This window comes from Chionomys nivalis, chromosome 17, assembly GCF_950005125.1.
Source record: "Chionomys nivalis chromosome 17, mChiNiv1.1, whole genome shotgun sequence".
NCBI lineage: Eukaryota > Metazoa > Chordata > Mammalia > Rodentia > Cricetidae > Chionomys > Chionomys nivalis.
Genome location: NC_080102.1, coordinates 35,860,387 through 35,884,108, shown reverse-complemented (window position 1 = coordinate 35,884,108; position 23,722 = coordinate 35,860,387). Strand labels below are relative to the sequence as shown.

Here is a 23,722-nt window from a genome sequence, read left to right as displayed (position 1 = left end):
TGAGGTCAGCCTGCTCTACAGAGGAAGTTCCAAGACAACCAGGGTTGCACAGAGAAATCCTGTCTTGAAAAACCAAAAAAAGAAAAGGAAGTAAAAGAAAATTGCTGTGCTTATTCCGTAGCAGGTCACGTGTGCTTCTTGGTGGTTGAATGAGTTGATCTTGCTCATGCGAGTATGTATGTCCTCTTTCTCTGGAGCGACAGCTTGGGTCAGGTCTCCCTTGTATGTCCCCTTCATTCAGCCTTGTGTCAGTACAGACGTTACAGGATCAGATCAGTAGGAAGTGATCTCCAGCATGCAGCAATGAGCCCCACCCTGCAGGTTCAGAGATAGGGCTGAGGTGTCTGGAGAGGAAGTGGCCTGCCTGGGCACAGTTGGCTTCCAGTGACTGCCAGTGTAACCAGGGAGCCTCATGTTTAATAAGGTCTAATTAGCAAGTCCAAAACAATGTAACATGGCTCCAGACAGCTGGGAAGCTAAGGCTCAACAAAACTCAGATGTCCCACTGGTAGGGTGGGGACAGCCTGACAGCCACACAAGGAAAAGGATCTTATTGAAATCCTGGCTTTGGTTCTGTCTTCTTGGTGGGCAGAATTCAGGTCCAAACCACATCATCAGCTCCGGAGGGAATCCTGCTTAGACACACGCTGTGTGCACAAGGAGAGACACCAGCATGACCCTAATGGGTAGATCTGAGCAGACATGCATACTAGGGAGGGTGCATACTGCACTGGGGACAAGGGACAGAGAATGATCCTGAAACAGCCTCTGTAAGGGTGAAACAAGGGCCTGAACGGAGATAGAACAGTCCCCTCACCACATGGACAGGTGCCAACAGTGTGAGTTGAGGTGTAGGGTCTCTAGCCTGCTCAGCTGTTTGGAAGGCAGGTATCTCGGTGAATTCATTGTTGGGGGGAAGTAGAGAACAAACTTTGGGAATGTGGAACGCCTTCTGCCAGTCTGAGGGGCTATGGCTTGCTGCTGTAGGCAGCTGGGAGCTATGCAGTGTTTGGGTGGAAACGCATGCTTTGGTTTGTGCCATGGATCCATATGCAGGAAGGAAGAATGGCAGGGACAGGGTAAGCTAGTAACCAGTTGGTTAGTGCTGAGAACTGCATGTGCCATACTCCGCCATGGAGGGAGGGTAGGGAGGGGTCCTCTGTAGCGGATCAGACACAGTTCCGTCCAGGTATCATTATATTTCTTTTCTAATGACCATGAAATGGCCACATTTTTTAGACGGACATCAGAGAAATTAAGCAACTTGTCTCTATCTCACAGCCAATGTGGAAGTCCCAATTTCAAAGTCTGTTTTCCCTACTATGCTTTTGGACTATGGAGATTTAGGGCCAGGGTGGAAGGAAACAAAGGCCGTTGTTTGGATCAGGGAGTGTTCTTGTGTGAGGTCCTGCAACTTGAGTCCCTCCCTCCTGGGCTCTCTCAGTCTGTTTTACTTCTTTTACACCAGGCTGCCCTGGGTTACATAAACTGGAAATTTGAAGTGTCATTCAGACGGGGCCTGTTGCAGTGTGGATGACAAAGGAAAGCCCCTGCTATGGACCCAGAGTGCTTTCCATGCCCAGAGAAATCATTTCCATACGTGGGAAGTCTCCTAAACTGTGTGGTGAGCTCGACAGGCTCTGGGCATGCACACACTCATGTGCATATGTCACGTACATACCACAAGAGCCCTGTGAAGATGTCCCCTTCCCCATTTAACAGTGAATAAATGGCCCAAACCACACAAGCAAAAAGGTTTTCTGTCTCTAGGTTCTGTATTATTTTCCAAACACTAGCTAGCCTTCACTCAAGGTGACCAACTCACTCTGCACTCAGACTGTATGGGGAGACAGGAGTACTGATCCTAGAACCCAGGTATCAGAATCTTTGGGGCGTGGGGTTCCCCCCCTCCGACCCTGGTGTGTCTCCCAGTGATTCTTTACACACTAAAAGCTGATAACTGTGGGTGCTGCCCTGCTAACCTTGACCTCTCAGGGGATAGCACAGAATAGGATTCCACTGTCAGAGGTATCTGAGTACAGGCTGTTTGATCAGACACAGCCACCATGGCCCCGGGCAGTGGAAAGGGAAGGGCTGCTCTGTGAACCAAGGCAGACCAACCTTCCACCTTGTGTAGAATAACCAGATTGGTGGCTATTCTGGGAGGCAGCAGCTGGACCTGTTTGCCCAGCTTCTGCCTTCCTTAAGCAGAAGGCTAAAGATATGGGGAGTTAGCTTGATAGCTAGTGAATTTAATGAGTCCTCATAACTACACAGGTGATCTTGAAATTTCACAGTCATGACCATATCCAAACCTCTCAACAGTCCTGCAAGGCAGTCATGTGGGCTGAAAGTTGGGCCCCAGGCTCAAATAGGGAGCTAACAGCAAAGTACCCCCCCAGCTCTTTTTCCTTCCTCCACCAAGAGCAGTGGCTTTCACCAGCATACATCTGAGGTCAGCAGGCTGGTCCCATGCCTTTGGTTTTCCTTCCACAGAGAAGTGGTGCAGATTGTGATCTTACAGCCCCTGCAGCCATACCTGCCCACAGAGCCTTTGGTTCCATGTCACGTGAACTGGGTAGGCTTGTGGGGAGAATTGTGTTGTCTGTCCCTACCCACAGTCTCCACTGGCATCCTGGTTTTGTGTGTCCTCAGGTGGCCTGCGGTTCTGTAGCTTGTTATGTCCGTATTGGAAACTGTACCACTCCTGATGCAGGAAAGTCCAGGCCTGGAGTTAGAACCCTGAGCTTTAGTCTCAGCTGTCCAAGGACCCCACTGGATGACTTGAAGATCAGAATTGGGCTAATTGCTGTCTAAATCTCTCTCTGACTGTGAGAGATTTCTTGAGTTTGAAATATTTCTGAACGTAGGGGCCAAATACAATAGCAGCCTGCTTGTAGATGCGGTCAAGCAGCTTTGTGGGGGCTGGCATGCAGATGCTCTCCACTCCCCAGATTTGCACTCTGTCATAGGGAGGAGGCTGCCTCTTTGTAGTTGCACAAAGGCTCTTGCTGTGTGTGCTGGGGAAGGCCCTGCGTTCTGGCCTGGGTTCCTTGGTGTAGGAGCTCTCCCCCTTGGTTAAGTATTGTTCTCAGTCAGAGCTGGCTGCTCCTTCAGAATCTTCAGTAAGCAGAGTGAAAGCAGAGCCACAGACTTGTGAGCTGTCGCTTAGGCAACAGCACCATTCTCTAGGCCCTTGAGGAAGAACTTCAACTCTGCCTTCTAGCAAAACCACCTCCCCAAAACTCTTACTCCATGTCTGTTTCCGCCCTAAACCCAACACCTCGTCATTAATGACATAAAGGAATCTGCAAGTTCATAGCCATATACAACACATACACACACATCTCCATTTAGATACGGAGAATGACCTGCCCTGAGCTCTCTTTCAAGGACAGATTCTGAAAGGAATCTGCCTGTGTCCGCCATCAGAAGCCCACAGCCTGGGAGAGGTGGAGATGGCACTGGAGTGCCCAGAGCCTCTTTTGTTTGCTTAGAGTACAGACGGGCAGGAAGCAGAGTGTGGGTAACATTTCTCAGAGAAGGAACTCAGGAAGTTCTTCGAGTTTTAAAAGTTGCAGGGATGCTTCATCAGGTTATGGAAGGTTCAGAAACAGAAGGATGAACCACACAATATTACATACTCAAGGAGACATTTACTTGTTCATATATAGCAATACTTGGTTTTTATCCCTGGGGGTGATGCTGCTAGTACCCAGTGAGTAGAAACCCGGATGCTACTAAATTCCCTACAGTGACAGAGGTCACTAGTGCTTCAACAGAGAAGCCCAGGGTTAAGGTTATTGTAGGTCATTCTGAATGACCCAAAACACGAGGCAGAGGTGAGGCTTGCCCCACTGATTGGCCCTGCCTATGCCAGGTCTCTAAGAGTTTGGACATTTTGAGGGCCATGGGACCAACTGGTTCATCAGCCTTGTTTTAGGCTATGGAGAAGAAATCAGAGGGCAGAGGTGACAGGAGGGACCAACCACAAAGCTATCCCAGAAGTTAGCCAAGAGCGGGGGCCCCTGTGCTAGGGTGGTAGTATTTGCGAGAACAGCAAGTGGGAATGGCCCGGAGAGGGTTCGTGGGGCACAGTGAGAAGTGAGGATTGATAAGATTTCTTCAATGAGGAGGAAAAACCAACAGAATCTGGCTTTGCCTGTGATCGAAAGGATGTGATTTGGAAGTGCCTGTGGAGCAGGCTAGGGGAGCTGTCCCAGAAGCCAGCAGCTCTGTGTCAGAGCCTTCTGCAGTCTGGGTCATCTAAACATACGGGACTGCAGGGCAAGGCAGAGCCCTCCTCATCTCTGTTCGCAAATGGCAATTAGGGAAAGAAGCTGGAAAGCTAGAAGAGTCATTAACGTTGAATGGCAGATAGAAGGGCATTCTAGGGCTTCCCAGCACCTCCTCCTCACTCCCCCACCCCTGCTGCCTGGGCAGCCGCCCCTGCTGCCTGGGCAGGCTATCAAAGGAGAGATGATGAGCTAAGGAAACACCCATGAGGAGTCCTACAGCATCAGAGCCTCTTTGCCAGTGTGCCTGCGACAGCCCCTAAACAACTGCCAGCTTGCATTAACCTCTCTCTCTGCGTCACGCCTCAGTAGGTAACCAGGTGAAGGGTGCTGGATGTGGAGCCAGCCAGAAGGGGCAGTGTTTTCTCTCCTGATCAAATCTGTTGCCCTGGATTCTGAGCCTCTAAAGTCTTATTTTATTTTTATTATTTATTCATTTATTTATTTATTGGTAAGCTTCAAGCCTCCATCTTTACCAGGAGCCTTGAAGTCAGACTCGGCATGGAGAATCATGGGCACACTCAGTGCTGCAGCATGGGGAATGGAGCTGGTTTTCTTGGCCTAATGCTGAGGATGAATGTAAAGTAGGGACCCTCAGAGACCAAAGCACAGGGTGCTTATCACCTCTCCCCAAATAGATTACAAGAGCCAGTGTGCAATTGATTTTTCTCCCTACTACAGATATTTCCTTGTTTAATTGGTAGTGACCCAGATGGCTGACTCTCATCAGGGTGTCTAGGCCTCCTATGAAATCACCCTGGGAACTTTCTGCCTTCTCACATTCTTAGGTGGGGGCCAGTCTTAACTGCTTTGCTTGCTTTTCCAGGTACAAAATTAGTAAAAGTGGGGATCCAAGAAGTCAGCTGGAAACTGGCCAGGCTGTCCTAGGTGACGTGCGATGATGCTGAGCTGGACACTGGGGAGAGTTTAGAGATGAGAGAGGGCAGTGGACTGTGGTTTCCGTCAGTGTGGGAGGAGAAAGTGCTTACTTATGGCACAGATGTGGCGGTCAAACATTCTCTCTGTCAACCTTTGCATGGGTGCAGGGGAAGCTTGTATCCCCCTGTAATGAAGTATACCCAGTAGGACCATGTTACCATGCACCTCACCCCCACCAAAGGCCGCTGTACCCTCCATACCTACAGCGGACTATGTCAGTCCCACTGGGGGACTCGAGCATGTGTTTTGTTTGATTAGTTGGCCTCAAGTACAAAAGACCTGACATAGTTCACAGTCCCCTGGTGTCATCAGTCTACCAAAAGACCCCCTCATCTTCTCTTTCTCATGTCTTCCCATTCCTTTCTCCTATGCTCAATGTAAATCCTTGGACATGTTTGTATTCTAGAAAAATATATAGTATCATAAGACTATTTTATGTAACTAGTATTAGACTATAGATTTCACTACAACATTGTATATATGTATATATATATATATGTGTGTATATATAGAGAGAGCTCCTTTTTTTCTTCTTTCTTTCTTTTTTTTTTAAATATTTATTTATTTATTTATTTATTATATATACAATATTCTTTCTGTGTGTATGCCTGAAGGCCAGAAGAGGGCACCAGGCCTCATTACAGATGGTTGTGAGCCACCATGTGGTTGCTGGGAATTGAACTCAGGACCTTTGGAAGAGCAGGCAATGTTCTTAACCGCTGAGCCATCTCTCCAGCCCCTTCTTTCTTTCTTTTTTGAGACAAGGTTTCTCTGTGTAACAGCTCCGGCTGTCCTGGAACTAGCTCTTGTAGACCAGGCTGGCCTCAAACCCACAGAGATCTGCCTGCCTCTGCCTCCCAAGTGCTGAGATTAAAAGCATGCACCACCACTGCCCTGCTAAGACAATCCTCTTGTAGGCTAGGCTGGCCTGGAACTTGCTTTGTAGCCAAGGATAACCTTGAATTCCTGATCCTCCTTCTGTATATCCTAGTGCTGGAATTACAGACGCAAGTCAACTGTCTGAAAGGATGGCTCAGCAGGTAAGAGCATTTGCTGCTCTTGCAGAGGACCTGGATTTTGTTCTCAGCACCCACATCAGGCAACTCACAACCACCCGAAGAGACTGTGTCCTCTCTGGCCTCCTTGGCACTCACATGTATGTGACACACATTTAGATCCACACATATACAAATAAAATAAGTCTTGGAAAAACTCTAAGAACTAAGAACTGGCATGAAACTCATTCATTGCTTCCGTCAGCTATGGAGCATCCTCTCCTATGCTGGCTTCCTTACCTTGTCTTCCAGAGAAAGATATTGAAATTGTTGCCAGTTCTTTGTTTTCCCAAGGGAAGCTGTAGTGAGTGTCTCTTTCCCTCTTCTCTTATAGACTTGTGCCAAGATCCAGTGGTTCCCTGGTGGTTGGCTAGGTGTGCTTTACTGTCTTGTAGCACACACTTGAATCACACTTACTCTTGTAAGTTCCACTACCACACCTAGCTCTTACTTTACTATTCCTTAAATCTCTACTACATCTGTAATTATTCTCCTTTCATTCTGTATTTTGTTTGTGTCTCCTCTTTCTGTCAGCCTTTCTAGATATTTGTCTGATTTTAGTCCTTTCCAAGAATGGGTTTTTTAATTTGGTGTTTCTAAACTATCATGCAGCAGTGAGATGTGCTCTTGGGTCAGGTGTACCTGTTTCTTGTTTTGCCGTGTACTAGCTGTGTGACCTTGGACATATTACTTGGACCTATGTATTTACTTCCTCAATTGTGAAATGGGAATAATGGTCCTTCTCAGTAGAGCAATTGTGAAGAATCAGATTAGAAAAGTTACCCAAAATGCATGAGTACTTGGGGACTAGTTAGTGCATGTTCACGCCCATCCTCAGCCTGCACTAGTCAGGGTTCCCCAGAGAAACAGAATCAGTCGTGTGTGTGTGTGTGTGTGTGTGTGTGTGTGTGTGTGTGTGTGTGTGAACAGTGATGGGAGAAAGGAAGAAAAGGTTGATTTTCTTGGCTTTTGGTGGTATGATTGGATGCTGATGTTGATTATGATAATACCAGGTTGTCATAAACTTCCTATACATACAAAGATGGCCATAAACTCCTGCTTCTCTTGCCTCCACCTTCCAAATGCTAGGATTCTAGGTATGCATTGCCACACCTGGCTAGAGAGATTACTTTTTAGATGAAAGTCTAAAACCTCAGGGTAAACCAGCAAGCTAGAGACCTAGGGGAGAGCTGTAGTCCAAGTTCAAAAGCATATGGCCTGCAGAATTTCTTCTTATTCAGGAGAAGTCAGTCTTTGTCTATGGCGGCTTTTAACTGATTGGAGGAAAGTCAACACACACAGCACACAGCACACACACACACACACACACATACACACAAGAGAGGGGAGTCTGCTTTATTTGAAACCCAAAATATACCTTCACAGAAACATTCAGAATGGTATTTCACTAAATATCTGGATTCTGTGGCCCAGCCAAGATAATGTGAAATTAAAAACCATAGTGCCTCAGAGTGTCTTTGCTGGAGCTATGCCTTTTGTCAGAAATGCTCACTTTGTAGGTCCCTCAAAGCAAGGAAGGCACAATCCCCCTGTCTCTGCCCAGTGCCCCTGGCCAGGGCACACTCACACATAGCAGCCCAGTCAAGTTCCCTGCTCAATTCTTACCCTGCCCCTTTCTTTTCCTCATTCCTTTCTCAGGCCCCGAAAGCACCCTATTCATTGTAAGGCTTGTTTTATTCTTCCTCTTCCTGGCTAAAAGCAGTGCTTGCCTATCTCCACCGCACATCACATGTCACTTGTATAACTCTTAAGACGTTTATCTCCCTCACCTTACGCCTTAGTTATTTCGTGTAAGTGGCTTATCATCCTTGTGGCAATTGTAACTTATCTGTCTTTAGATCCTCACTGTGCCTCTGAGGGACCAGTAATCATCACGTGGATGTTAATGATTAGCAAATGGAAGCGCTAGAAAGCCAGGTGGTGGTGGTGCACAACTTTAATCCCAGCATTTAGGAAGCCGAGGAGGCAGAGGTAGATCTCTGTGAATTCGAGGCCAGCCTGGTCTACAGAGTGAGTTCCAGGACAACCAAGGCTGCACGAAGAACCCTGTCAAAGAAGAAGGAGGAGGAGGAGAAAGAGGTGGAGGAAGAGGAAGGAAGGAGAAGGAAGAAGAGAAGAACTAGAGAGAACAATAAGTGATATTGTGGGAAGTGAGGAAGTAGGAGCCCGCAGAGGCTGGATTGTGGTGGAGTGGAGTGTGAAGATGGTGATGGTGTCTTAGGTGACAGAGGATGCTGAACATAACACTGCCCAGCACTGCTCTGTGTCAATGTGTGCCACTGAGTCCTCCACACACTGAGTTCGGTGCCATAATTAGCTCTATGTTCCTGCCAAGGCGTCCAGGGTGCTGGAGTTGGCTTGGCTATAGAGTCTGTATTTTCAACTACTGTTAATTGAGGACTCACTGTGTACTGGGTATGTGTGGCCTTATCTCTAATCCTCATAGCAAATGATAAAATACAGGGCATCTCCACTTTGCAGTTGAGGAAGCAGGCTCCCTGAGGTCAAGTATCTTGCCTAAAGTCATATAAGTAGAAAGTGGTGGGTCTACCGTGTTTGGGGCCCACAAGAAAACCCTTCAAGATGCGATGGCGGCTGTTTTGTGCAGGAAAATAGAAGCAGCTCAAATTAGAAAACTGGGTCTTCACAGCTGAACACTTGGCGGAGTCAGGGGAACTCTGCAGAAGATAGGGAGGAAGGACCGTAGGAGCCAAGGGACCAAGGATACCAGGAGAACATGACCCACGGAATCATGGCTCATTGGGGCTCACAGAGACCAAAGAGACAAACACGGACCCCGTATGGGTCTGAGCTAGGTCCTCTGCATATACCTTATGACCATGTAGCTTGGTGTTCTTGTGGGACTCCCAACAATGAGAGGCAGGGTGTTTCTGACTCTTTTACCTGTGCTTGGGACCCTCTTCTTCCTATTGGGTTGCCTTGTCTAGCCTTGATGTGAGGGCTTGTGCCCAGTCTTGTATCTTGTTAGGCCATGTTGTTTAATGGATATCCCTGGGAGGCATGCTCTTTTTGCTGGCTTTGTTTTGAAACAGTAAAGGAGTGGATCTGGGGGAGAGGGGAAGTGAGGAAAGGACTGGGAGGAGTGGAAGGAGGGGAAACTGTGGTCTGGATGTAATATATGAGAGAAGCATAAATGTTTAAAAAAGGCAAAACTGGAGGACTGGAAAGATGACTCAGAGGTTAAGAGCACTGGATGCTTTTCCAGAGTTCAGTTCTCAGTAACCACATGGCAGCTCACAACCATCTCTAGTGGAATCTGATGTCCTTCTCTGGCATAAAGTTGTACATGCAGATAGAGCACTCATATTCATAAAATAAATAAACAAGTCTTAAAAAAAGAAAAAACAGAACTGGGTCTTCTCTGGGGTGAAAAGGCCTCTGCTTTTAAGGGGACACAATCAGGACTGGTGAGGGCTCCTGAGCACTGCTCTTAATTTGATGATGAGGTAGGGAAAAGGCTGAGCATCAGAGGTCAGAGGTACCTGGCCAACTCTAGCTCTGTCAGCATCAGCATCAGGGACAGCTGCAGGGAGACAGAGAGCGCAGACCTGCTGAGAGGGCGATGTTCCTACAGATGTGTGGCTGATGGAAATGCACCCTTGCCTTAGCGTCTCCTTACACCTGCCTTTCCATGGGGCAGCAGGGGCAGCTCTCTGCAGGTTTCCAGCCATCTCCTGTTATGGCTTCTGAAGAGTTCTGGAAATTTCCAGAGCGGGCTGAAGTACCAGCAGCAGAGCCTGCACCCTCGGACCCGTTACCTGAATTCAGTGTGCTTTAAATTGTGGATGCCTGGAGAACCCAGGAGTGATGTCAGGTAGGGTTTTTGACTCTTGGTCATCAGTTGCCCCAAGGCAAAGTGGTCCTCCCTGGGCAGGTTGTCTCAGAGCATGTATCAGTCACAGCACGTCTCAGCAGCACCTTCTCTGTCCAGGTCATTGCTGTCGTCATGGATCTTTTCACTGATGGGGATATATTCCAAGACATCGTGGATGCTGCCTCTAAGCGCCGGGTCCCTGTATACATCATCCTGGATGAAGCAGGAGTGGAATACTTTTTGGAGATGTGTCAGGGCCTGGAACTTGCTGACTTCCGCATTCGGGTGAGTTGCACCACTGTGACAGGTTATGGGCCTAAGATGAAATGGGAGACTCCTGCCCTTTCCTCTGGCTCCTCCCACTTCCTCCTTCTAAGCCCAAGGACTCAGACTGACTTCAAGATCCCAATATTTTTCCTTCTATGTAAAGTCATGACTCAGGAACTTGTAACCGCTTACTTACATACTGTTAATACCTTTAGTTGTCCTAGAGCTGCTGAGGTGAAGGAGGCAGCTCTCACCCAGTCCTGGGGTGGTCAATCTGTGGAACCACTGGCTTCACAGTCAGGTTCAGCATATGGCTGTGGTTCTCTGGTTGGGAACTTGAGCAAGTACTCTCCTGAACTTTTTGAAAGTAAAACATGTAAGGCTGAAGGAAGCAGAGAATTTTGGAAAGCCTTGGGCAGCAATCAGGATCAGTGGACCTCTCCCCAAGAAAGACCTTGGTGCAGAGTCTCAAGGCCTCCCCAGATAGGGCAATGGTGTCTTTCTCTTCTCTACAGAATATCCGTGTCCGCTCTGTGACAGGAGTTGGCTTCTACATGCCCATGGGGAAGATCAAGGGGACTCTCTCATCGAGGTTCCTGATGGTGGATGGAGACAAAGTAGCCACTGGATCTTACAGGTATGTTGGACCAGGACAGGGGAGGGCCCAGGAGACCTGTATTCATGGTAATTGGTAATTGTTCAGGGATGTGCTAGCCTGGAGCTTCCACAGTCTTGGTTGTTGGTTTTTTGTTTTTTTTTATGTTTTTTGTTTTGTTTCATTTGGGGTGGGGGGTATGAGTGCTCTGTCTGCATGTATACCTGCAGGATAGAAGAGGGCATTGGATCCAACTATAGATGGTTGTGAGCCACCATGTGGTTGCAGGGAATTGAGCTTAGGACCACTGAAAGAGCAGCTAGTGCTCTTAACCTCTGAGCCATCTCTCCAGGCCCAACAATCATGGTTTTGAGAGGCATGGTACGTCCAGGTCATAAACAGCCTTCTGCTCAGTTCCTTTCCTTAGACTTTCTATTGACAGATGGAGTATTCCAGAGAGAAGATCAACCTTTCAAAGGCATTAAGTGTTGCCTGCTTGTAATGGTCCTCAGCAGCCGGCTGTACTTTGGGGCTGGTTTTTGGGTGGGATAAGCAAGAAGTAAAAGGGAGAAGATCTGGGGAAGCAATGTAAAATATTGTCTAATTACTTTTTTATTCCTGTAACAAAAGAACCATGACCAAGGCAACTTTTAAAAGAAAGCATTTCATTTGGGGGGCTCGTGGTTTCAGAAGGTTCATGACTGTGGTGATAGGAAGCATGGTGGCAGCAAGCATGGTGCTGGAGCAGTAGCTGAGAGCTCACATCTTATCCCTAGCACAAGGCAAAGAGAAATACCTGGGAATGATAGGGGTTTTGGAAACCTCAAAGCCCACCCCCAGTGACACACCCCCTTAGCGCACTGCTAAGCCTTGCAAACAGTTCCACCAACTGGGGGCTAAGCATTCAGACATATGAGTCTGTGGGGGCCGTTCTCACTCAAACCACCACAGATGTGCTCTCCAGAATTTGAGCTGAAGGCAAGGTACCAGGTACATGAGAACCTCCTTTTCTTCTGGAAAAGTGGAAATCAAGTGAGACTTGAGCAGATGTAACAATAAATAGATTATCGGAGTTCTCTTCTGCAGTTAAAGTATGGGTTTTTGCAGACCCTGTGCACTCTGGGAAGAATCAGCAGGGGTGGAACAATGCTAGAAATGGCACAACTTAGTTCCTACGTATTGTGTGTGTTTGTACTGGGTACTGAACTGGTTATTTCATTTGAACCTCAAAGCCTTGCATTAAGACCTGCCATCTCCCTATGGAATGTTCTATCTTAGGCCCTGTAACTGCATTGTATGTACAAGGCACACAGGAAGGGTAGACGTGAATCCAGGTTTGACTTCTCAAGCCCCATGGGAAGGAAACGGGGAGGGGGGAATTTTACCTGGTTGAAAAGAGAGCAATCCAATGTGAGGGCACGAGGCATTTTTCACCAGGCTTCAGGCAGTAGTGACAGAGCAGGTTGAAGGGTTTAAAGGAGCTACTGGTAGGACACTGGAGAGGTTTGGGCCCATTCATGTGTCTGCTTTCTATCCCCAGCTTTACCTGGAGCTCCTCCTATGTGGACAGGAATCTTCTTTTGCTCCTGACAGGGCAGAATGTGGAGCCCTTTGACATTGAGTTCCGGGAGCTGTATGCCATCTCTGAGGAGGTGAACTTGTACAAGCACCTGGGTCTGGCAGGCAGGCTTGGCCTCAACTACTCCTCCACTGTAGCTCGAAAACTTATCAACCCCAAGTACTCCTTAGTGGCAAGCAGCCGCCCTCCTCCAGGAGAGATGATGCGCTGGGCGGCGCGACAGCAGCAGGAAACTGATGGCAACGCAGAGGGACAGGAGGGCAGTGGTGGTGGCGAGTCTGCCCGGCGTCTGGAGAGCTTTCTCAATGATCTGGCTACAGTAGAACAGATATTGCCCACAGTGGATCCCATTCCCTCCAGATTGCTGGGACCAAAGGATGGCAGGACGGTCTCTCAGGTGCATGGAGACCTGAGGCGCAAATCCCAGAATGGCAAGGGAGAAGCTGCCAATGGAGATGCCATCCCGGCTAAAGAGAGCAGACGCTTCAGCAGCAGGTTCTTCAGCCGACGAGTGAAGAAGTCTGCCGGGCCGAATGTGGAGAACTCCTCCTCCCCAGACATTTTTGCTGATGGGGAGTTTCCCCTGGCGAAGAAGCCCAACGAGGGTTCCAGTGCCAACATATCAGGTGAGCTCCTGCTGCTGAACTGGTGACCCTGGGCAAGTCACTGCAGGTCCAAGTTTCAGATTCCTCATCTCTGAGGGATACACGCCTTGCTTGGTGTTTAGCGCAACAGTATACATGGGATCATCTGTAAGAATTCTCTTACTCCTCCATGGTGCTCAGGTCACTGTTATAGTAATTTGGTGTCTAGCTCAGCACGGGATGCCCTGTGAGGACTCCCTCACTCCTCCATGGTGCTCAGGTCACTGCTATAGTAACTCTAATCAAAGAAGGAAGTGTGAGACAAGTTCTGTTCTGTTTTTTTATTTTATGTGCACTGGTGTTTTGCTATGGGTGTCAGGTCTCCTGTGAGCTGCCATGTGGGTGGTGAGGATTGAACCCAGATCCTTCGGAAGAGCAGGCAGTGCTCTTAACTGCTGAGCCATCTCTCTCTAGCCCCAAGTTTTCCTTTTATAAATGAACAGTGCACAGCACTGACTGTGAGTCTAGACCTCCTTCTGGTCATCCTGCTCCTCGCTGTCTTCCAGCACTCACCTGGTCAGACATACCCTGTCCCACTGATGCCCTGACCAGCTTCCTGGTTTCTAGGATAACAATTAGATTGTTTTTCCCATGTCTGTTTGTAGCCATGTTTGCCCTCTGGGAGAGACTGGTGATGTGGAACAGTAGCATCTTTTGCTCCTTGAAGCCCTTTTTTTCCCTTTCTTTGAAGTCTTTTTCCTCTTTCTCCAGACCGGTCTCCGATATGACCTTTCAGGAGTCTGGTAGTGACATGGAACATCTCAGCTTCCCTGCCTTGGAAGGACTTCTGTGCTGGGATTTTTCCCTCTGCTGTTGCAGGGCTTTGCAGTGATGAGAACTGAGCTTCCTGACTGGCTCACTATATGAAAGCCAGTTGTGAAGTATCTGTCCCGAGCAGCACCAGGGCTCCAGGACCCCAGTATCCCATAATCAATGACCTAGGGCAAGGAAATTACCTGATCAGAAGCACTTCGTGTCCTGTTGAACCCAGGGCTGTAGCTCCCTCATAGAACAGGTCTGGGGGTCTCTGCAGTGAGGCACCAGGACCACCCCCCAGCCCTGCTGCCTCCAGTGGCCCCACACTGCTCGAGCAGGCCAGGTTCCATACGGCCACTTTCTTTCCCTTCATCGTTGTGAATGACCCTCATGAGTCCAGGTGTGCGTGGAAAGTGCATTAAGTGCTGGACATGGAAAGTGACTGTAAGCCTGAGTCAGGGCCAGGCCTGGGCCTTGTCCTGGCAAGGGAGGAGTGGCTCGTCCCCATTCCCACTCCCTTTGTGCTTCCCTAGCTCCCCAGCACCAGATGTTGATGTGCTCTGTGCCTCTTGTTTGGAAGGAGGTTGCCATGGTGAACACCTGGCAAGGAAGAGGAGGGGGTGAGCCCAAGCACAAAGGGGCTATTTCCCAACTCCTTACTGGAAGTGAGGTGGAAGCTTTCTCTTCCTGCCCCTTACCATTAGGTGCTGTTTCCATAGAAACGAAAAGACCATTGTCTTGTCCCTTCCTACTGCCTCTGGCGTCAGATTCCCCTGCTTAGATGACTTGGGCAGTTAGTGTTTGCCACTGCTCCTTATCTCGGAGCATTTGTACACTGTGCCCTGGAGCCAACAAGCCGACCCCATTGTGCCTTTGGGAGCGTCTGCTCCAGAGCACCCAGCCCCTGAGCAGAAGGACTAGGGTAAGAGTGGTTAACACACATAGGAAAGTCTGAACTGTGTTGTCCCCTCCTCCATCCTGGAGAAGAACGTAGAGGTAGCACAGACAGACAGACACACACACACACACATGCATCCTACCACCCCACCGAGGCCCTGAAATCCTAGCTCTCTACTGAGACCTCTGGCCCCTGATTCTTTCTTGCTCTAAGGCAGAGCTGAGAAGCCGAGTTTCTTCTCCCAAAGACCCTTCTACACCTACACCTCCCAAGACCTAGGCTCAGGGACCTCTGATGCCTTCCCTCAAGGTGGCAGCCACTGAGCTGCTGACTATACACCTAACAACGCAGCATGGGACCCCACCCTGGGCCAGCTGGAGCTTGCGATGGGCTGGAACCACTTCAGCTTTCTCCTCAGAGAAGGAACCCATCCAGGGAAGGAATCCCCTTCCCACAGGGAGCACTCACGCTGTAACGGACAGTGGTGGCATGATCTTAGCTCCTGACACATTGCCCTTCCCTCTCCAGGGCTGTCTCCTCTTCTAGAGGAGGAGGGGTAAACTAGGGAGGGCTTCTGAGGTCCCTTTGAGTTGATGCTGATTGTCCTATCTGTCTCTGCTCCGTCTTGTCAGAGAGAACGTGGGTGGATGACAGGGTGGGTGAGAGAGAGGAAGATGGGAAAAGCCAAGAGCTGACAGCCTGTAAAATTGCTTGATAAGAAGTATATAGTTGTCAAACAGCATGCAAAGTTTTGCAAACCCAGGTGTGGCCCTGGGGAGAATCTCACAGAATCGCCTCCTTTGGGGCTGAGGTGGGAGGGTGCACAATGGAATCAGCCTGGCAGTTTGAAGACCCAGAGCCCCCTCTAGTGGCTGAAGCTGGGTGTCCTTTGCCATTTTTTTTTTTTTTTTTTTTCCCTCTAACTAAACCGAATCGGCACTGGGTTATGAGCTCCTGCCTTCCAGCCACTTGCCACCTGAGCCCATCTAGGACCTCTGGGCAGGCTCTCTGGGAGCAGAGATGTCCCAGTCTCAGGAGAGCACCGCTGGGGGTCGTTGTTTAAAATCCTGTGAATAGAGTCTGCGCTACTGGGCTGGGCTCAGAAATCTGCATTTTTTTAAAAAACCACTATGAAACAGGATTTAGTCAACTAAATGTATCATTCTCTGGATGGCATTCACCATATTGGTAAAGACTAAGGAATTGATGACGTTCAGCAAAATGTGGAATGCTAGTGGTGCTGACAGTAAAAAATCAGCTCTGGAAACGAGAGCTTTTTATCACAGCTGTTGCCATGAAGACCCATTTCATCTTTTAACCAATCCCCACTGCCAAGAATTTAAAATTAAACACTAAATTAAATCAGAAGCATAACATAGGAATGCCAGTATCAAAGGAATTCATGTAACAAAATAGTGGATTTCAGAATCTCCAACACATGAACACACTCTTGTGAGGTTAGAATATGGTGGCAGCAGCGGCACAGTGGAAAAAGAGCTACCTTTCCCTGTTTGCTTCATATGACACATGGTAACCGATGCACTAGCAGGTCATGAAGCACTGAATGTAGATAACTGCATTTTGAACAGGAGCATTGATTTTCCCACAAAGCTCTCCAGTGCAGAGGGGTCTCCAGACCAGCACCAATACAGTTAGTTAACAGGAGACTCAGGGGGGTCACTAGCCTAGAGGGGAGGTTCTCGGCACTGTTTTTGAATTCCTGAGACATGCTTGGACAATGGACAATGGTTTTCAAGTGTTAAAGGGGACATGGAGTGAAATGCTGTCACTCAGAACTCAGAAGGTTTTTGCAAGTGTTTGCCTGATGGTGGCAACCCACCTACAAAATCCTTGAACTCCAGAAGGGCCAACCCCATGTCCACAGACAGGCTGGGAGGAAAGGGGGCAGGCAGGGTCTCTTCCTCCCTGTGCCGCTTCAAAGTGGCTGCAGCTGCCTCTAAAGGTTAGCACTGGTATCATTTCCTGCTTCTGTGAAGACTGAAAGGCCTGTGATGCCGTCTCGGATTTTAGACCTGTGGCTGCAAGGCTCCTGGATACGGGGACTTCAGGCTCCTCTATGTTGCCTGTGGGGCAAGTGATCTTGGCTGGCTTACCTGGAAATCTGAGTCCTCACCGGGGTTGGGGGTTGGGGGGTGTGGACTAGTGGGGAATTGCTCTCAGGCTGTGGACCTGTGGTCTGCTCTTGGGACTATCAGGTGTTGTTCCTGAGGAGCATGGGTCAGGCCCCAGCTGGTGTGTGGACTCTATAGTTAGATGTGATTATCCTGGGTCCTGGGACCTACAGGGGGTTCTGGTCACATGGATGAGGTAAGCTACTCTGCTTCAAAGATTAGGCAGCTGTACAGTTCATATATGTATGACTTATTTCATTTTGTGGGTATGACTGTTTTGTCTGTGTGTATAGATGCATGTTTGCCTGGCGCCTGCATAGGTCAAAGCGAGGCACTGGATCCTCTGGAACTGGATTTACAGATGTTTGTGACCCATCATGTGGTGCTGGGAACCGAACTCAGGTTCTCTGAAAGAACAATGTTTTTAGCTCCCAAGTCAGCTCTCTAACTGGGTTGTGCTGTTTTTAGAAGACCAAACAATTTGTCTTCCCAGTTCCTCTGAGGCTGTCTGGGCCTCTGGTCACTCTCTCAGAATGGTACTAGATGAGTGTGCATCACCCAGTGTTGTTTGTATTGCTCTGAGCTCCAAAGAGCTAACCATTGTCTGCTTACTTGTTTTGTCCAATAAGAATATGGTATTGAAATGTTTGCTCTTTGGGGCACCGTCCTAAATTAATCAGGGAATGGAATGAACGAAAGCCCTTTCTTGTGGCACCCATTACCCTGGAGACAGTTGAGGGCGGGAGTATTGCGACCGTGTGATACAGGGTGAACGGAGGAGGCCTCATTGATTGAGGAGCACTGGAGCAAAACTTCAAATGGACACATGGACGTTGGGGAAGAATGTTCCAGACAAAAAGAATGTGGAGCCCTAACAGCAATAGGAAGAGGGGGTTTGCTGTCATCGCAGTCCTGTTGTGACTTTCCCCTTCTCTTGAAGCACCTTGCTTGCTCTCCGCTGTGCCACCCACCAGCTCAGGCTGTCACATTCCAGTCCCTCCATTGCGCCACTCTCCTACACGCCATGACCCGTTCCTACCGCTCTTCATCGCTGTTCCGGTCTTCAGGGCTAATCCTCTTTGCAGTTGGCTTTCTCACATAAGTCTTCTTTGGGCCACTCACTCCCCAGCCACACATACTTTATAAGAAGAAATTGCGCGTTTGGTGTAATTCTTCCACATTAATCTGAGTGGGTCCAAGGCATCTGCCTTTGGCAGTTTTCTGGTGAATGAGCATGGAAGGAAGGATGGAACACTAAGAATTTTCCTTTAAGCCTATTTCTCTGTCAGAGTCCTAGAAATTAATCCTGAAGACAAGGAGTAGCTCCAGACTGGCATCCAGCCCTACAAATGGAAGGGTCAGGGCCTGCTAAAGACCGCCTTCTCTGGGAAGAACCTGGCAGGCACAGGCTCTGGGGGTGCTCCCATCCTCCTGCCCTGCTTCTGAATCCAGAGGTTGATTTTACTTACCTGCCCTCAAGTGCTGCTGTCTCTGGGGAGACACTGGGTATCCACTTAGCAGGCCATGCAAACAGAAAAGGCCACTGAGGAGAGCAAGTGGGAACCATGCATCCATTCTTGCTACAGCAGCGAGGGGTGGTAGAATTTAATGACCTTCACAGACCCACACCAGACACAGCCCTCAGCACCACCACAGAAGGCCACTGGTTTCCTGTTCTACCTCGTTCTAGGCATACTTAGGAAGGGCTCGGCTGGCTTTGCAGTAAGTCCTGAGGAGTGAGTTCATTGTAGCCCCAGTGAGGCAGTGACTAGTAGACCAGGGACAGCGTGCCTGGGCAGTGTGGCCTTTGACAGGCATGGGGACTCACGGAGGGGCTGCTGCACCACAGTTCCGGGTCTAGCCCTGCCCAGGGCCTCTCTGCTACTACAATGCACAAGACACAGTCGTCCCCTTAATTAAGTTCACAGCTGAAGTGATAGGGACGGTGGTGTGAGCACTGGGGAAATTGTCTTTGTTGTCTAAGGGGAGTGGGCAGGAAGTAACACAGTGCTTTCCACCTGGGAGAAAGCAGCCAGCCGGCATTCTGAAGATGTGGACTCTACCTTCAACTGTCCAGTGCTCCAGGGCCAGTCAGAGGTGTCAGGCCGGCCTCACAGCTGCCCTTCCCCCCTGCCCCAGAGTCTGGAGCAGGATTCTGTCGTGAAAATGGTTGGCACCTTTTCCTGGAATCCCGAAGGAGGTAGACGTAGTTGTAGAGGCCCGGGAGAGGAGGAAGGGGCAGCCTAGAGAAAGGCAACCTTTGCAGCCCACCACTGTGCTGCTCCATCCTCTGCCTTGGCCGCCCCCCAGCATGTGACCACACTGCCCACCAGGGCAGCTGGCCTTCCCCTGGCATAGCTTTCCTTCTCTAACTCAGCTACCTGAGTGGCAGAAGGAGCTGACACTGGACAGGAAGGCCAGGGGCTGGCACTGTCACTGACCACTTCAGGGTCAGGGCTATCGCTTCAGCTCTCAATAAGGCAAGTGGTTCCGGCTCTCATCATTGCTGCCCCATGCCCTCTAGGACCCCTGCATGTGCCCTTGGTTTCACTTTGAGAGTCTGAAGCTGCCTACAGCATTCAGCTGCTAGTGATAGGACTCCTTATGTCATGCTGGCTGACTCCAGAGTCCCTGTCATCACTGGTCAGAAGACACAGACCACTTAATGTCTCCAGTCACAGGAATCCTCCAGTCATGGCAAGGCTGCTGAAATAGAGAGTACCTTTGCTTTCCTGGGTGCCTTGTTGATCTGAACCAGCAGCTTGGCATAGAGGCATCAATCCTTGGCTCCCAGCTTGCTTATTGGGGTGGCTCAAGGTTGGCTTGTGGCAAACTCACTGAACTTGTTACTTATGCCTTCCACATCTGTGCCCTATCTCCACAGGTAAAGTGACTCCCAGGATGACCAAGCCCAACAACTGTGTGGTTGCCTGAGCTGCAGGGTAGTGGTGGGTGGAACCTGCAGATGCCCACCCATCCTGTCCTATGCTGGGGAGAGCATGGCCTATACCCTGCACTGGTTCACACATCAGAACCTAACCAGGTCTCCTACCCTGCAGTCTCCACCTGGTCTTAAGATCTGAATCCCAGATGGCAGGATCTCAACCATCACCATCTCCAGCAGACTGCTATTGCCGGAAAAGGAACACTGCTACCTTGTTTATATGAAGTAGAAGCCTGGCTAGCATCTGTTCTCCTTTATGCCAACCTCCCCTCCACTGGGCCAGCCCTGCCCTACAGGTCCCCTGGTAGGACAACTGCCATTCTTCCTACCTCGGAGGACAGGATATCCAAGGCAGCCCCAGCCACTTGGCTTTTTCTTGGATTTCTGGTGCTGTCCAGTTCCCCATACCCCAGAGGTTGGCGGGAAAAGGGACGAAGACGGGACTCAGAGCCAGTTTTGCTCTAGCCATGTTCCTGATGCAGTTGGAATAGTGGGAACATTGGCTATTGCGGCCTTAGGGACACCTATTCCGGCTGGCACCTGAACTAGTCTGTGAGTGAAATGGGCTGGGGATGGTGCTACTTTGGCTGCCTTTGGTAGTGGCAGGATCTGACGGTGGTGAAGAGCCCCTTCCCTCCTGCACTGCCATAGCCAGCCTGGCCTGAGTGCCCTGGGCCTCCCTGGCTGGTGTCGTGGAAAGCTGGGGCTCCACAGAGCGCCTTTCCCCATGCCTGCACCTTTCAGTAGGCTTTTGTTTACAGGCCCTGTGAAGGATGGGGGTGCAGGGGAGGAGGCTGGGCCCAGGAGACAAGAACATTTGTGTTTCGTGACGGTTCCTCCCTGAGCATTTGTGTGGCCTTCACACACTAGGACTTCCTCAGTGAAATTTCAGCCAAAGACTAGCCTTAGCCTCCTGCGAAATGTCAGGCTGTTCTTAGACGCCTCGGTTTCTCTAAAACAGGGTGGCCTAATTTGCCATAGTACTAGGCCAGGACAACCATCCCCACTGCCACCTCCCCACACAGTGAACTGTCCAAGCTGAGAGAGAGTGAACATTGACACAGAAGACACTGTCTAACTGCAGACAGAATGACAGAGGGCAAAGGGCCACACAGAAGCTTTTCCATTCCTCTAAACCAAGCTTATGTCCCCTTTTCTTTCTGAAAAGCCCTTGGGTACCACTAGTACTCGGAGGGACACAGGCGTCTGCAAAGGCAGCCAGTGAGAGGCAGGGAGGGGGGCACTGTGGGCTGTAGAAGTGGGGCAATACATGGTGACCTATGCCTGTGTCTGGCCTCCTGGCTGGTGGGGAATAAAAGGGAAAATAAGGATGGTCTCAGCCCAGCATCCACTCTGTTCATGAGGTTAGCTTCCGGGAGTGGGCAAGGGGCCCCACCATGGCTTCCCAACCTTTTGTGAGGATTAAACACTTCTGGTAAATGCTTTCTGATAACAAGGCCGGCAGTGTGTCATGTGCTTATTCTAGAGGAAAGGGGGGAGGACAGGTGACATGGGAAGTGGCCTGTTACACCTCTGTTGCACTTGTCACCTTGAAGATATGGAATGCAAGACCCCTAAACTACATTGGGGATAAGAAATGACCGTGTAGAGTGGTCGCCTAAGACCAGGTAAGAGACCTGCTCCTAAGCAATTCTGTTGAGGCCATCTTCTCTCTTCCCAGTGAGGGAAGCTAGCCTATTTCACCCCTGTCCCTGAGCCAGCCCTTCTGGACAGGCAGCTGGAGGGAGAGTGTTCTTCCCTACCATACCGCTTTGCTGTCGCTGAGCCACTCACTGTGTGCATTAGTCGTGAGCCTTACAAAGGGGATGAAGATAGAGTCTCTTGTGCAGGCTCACCACCATCCCCAAGTCCGCATCACAAGCATACTGGAGGCCAACGCTGCAGAACCTGTTGGGAACATAGGATGTGGCCCAGGCTGGCCTGCAGCAGCCGCTCCAGTCCTCCTGAATGCTGGGTTACAGGTGTGCGACATCGCACCCAACTTTACCTTGTGTGGCTTTGGCATAGCGTTTTGACTCTGAGGTTGGCTGACTTGCCTAAGATTTTCCATTCTGCAAAGTCTTCCACCTTTGTCCTAGTTACCTTGTTCAACACTTCACTGCCTTGTTCTCCCTAGAACAGGTGTGTTTGTGTACACACATCTGCCTTCCATTCCGCCCTCTGTCAGATTTCCTCCCAATCTGTTCCCCTTCCTTCAGTCTCAGCCATGGTAAGCAACATGGGACATACCTACGTGTGCCCAGGAGTGGCCCCCTCCAAAAAGAACTAGCACTGACAGCAAAAGAACCTCCAAACTCAAGAGAGGCAGACAGTCTGAGTAGACATCACGAAGCACCTGTCTGCAGCGAGTGGCCCCGCCTGTGCCATGGCTGCAGTGTATCACCTGGCACTTCCCTGCCCTCATGTCGTCTTCCCCACAGGGCCCAGTGGGTGTCACAAGTCATGTACTGCTTTTCCAAAGGCACAAGATGTGCTTCAGAGTAGGTTCAGTGGGTTGAACCTGACCAAGGTAGGAAGAATGCACGCCAGAGAAAAGCAGGAGGTGGCAGGTGCAGACGAGCAAGTGTTCACAGGCCAAGAAATCCCGCAGCAGACCCTGCGGCCTCATGGGTTCAGCCCCAGGCTTCCCAGCTTGCCCAGCTGTGGAGCAGGGAAGGCGCTGCTTCCAGATAACACGCTCTGCCATCTGGTATGATAGGTGCCTATTCTTCCTTGGCCAGGCTCTAGGCACAAAGGCCACATCTGTCTGGTTCAATGTCATGACCATAGTATCTTCTTAATATCTGTTGGTTAAGTGGTTGAAAATTGGATGGCCAGTAAGATTGATCAATGAGTAAAAACACTTACTGGGCCGGGCGGTGGTGGCGCACACCTTTAATCCCAACACTCGGGAGGCAGAGGCAGGCGGATCTCTGTGAGTTCGAGACCAGCCTGGTCTACAAGAGCTAGTTCCAGGACAGGCTCCAAAACCACAGAGAAACCCTGTCTCAAAAAACCAAAGAAAACAAACAAACAAAAAAAAAAAACACTTACTGTACAAGGATGTGGCCTGGGTTCAATCCCTGGAACTAAAGGTAGAAGAAAAGAACCGACTCCCAAAAGTTGTTCTCAAACCTCCACATGTACAAGCTCTATGGTGACATGTGTATGGTCATCATTCACATTACATATCTGAGTCCTTTCCGAGAGAAACTGAGAAAGACCTTGAAATTGGCAGGTTAGTCTAAATCTATCCCCACTCCGTGGGAAAGACTGGAGTCCAGTTATAGTGACACCCTAGTGCACTGTCTCTCCACCTTCCATGATACCCATTCAGAAACAAGTTCTTGTCCAGGAAAGTGGTTAGAAGCTGAGGCAGTCTGAAGACGCCCAAAAGCAGCTTCAGGAACAGATGCCTATGGCATAGGAAGTGAGCTAGGACCTGGCATGAAAGCTGGCAAGCATGTGGGAGCCTGCAGAAGGAAAAGCACAAAAGGCAAAAACAGGAGGCATGTCCACAGTGCCCATGATCCTAAAGGAATCCGTTGTATGCCAAGGATCTTGCTTTGTGGTTTACATTTCCCCACTAGCAGCTTGGCGGTTAGGTGACTGAATAGGGAAGGGCAACTCACTGCTTGTCTGCAGTGAGTTACGTAGTAAGTGGATAGTTGCTGGGTGCCAGGCCTAGCGACACACAGTGACTGAGGAAGGCAAGGTTTGAAACCAGAGTGGATGAAGTCAGGAGGTGGTGGCGCACGCCTT

General features: G+C 49.7%; 1 protein-coding gene across 1 annotated transcript in view; it reads left to right on the top strand.

The window, feature by feature from the left end:
* The window catches only part of Fam83f (family with sequence similarity 83 member F), a 32,700-nt gene extending 11,338 nt beyond the window's left edge, over positions 1–21,362 (top strand). The window contains exons 2-5 of the mRNA XM_057792182.1: positions 10,263–10,430; positions 10,928–11,049; positions 12,548–13,212; positions 19,901–21,362. Coding sequence (XP_057648165.1) covers positions 10,263–10,430; positions 10,928–11,049; positions 12,548–13,212; positions 19,901–19,950 — 1,005 coding nt within the window. The 3' untranslated portion in view covers positions 19,951–21,362. The remainder of the gene's footprint in view (positions 1–10,262; positions 10,431–10,927; positions 11,050–12,547; positions 13,213–19,900) is intronic.
* Positions 21,363–23,722: the final 2,360 nt, after the last annotated feature.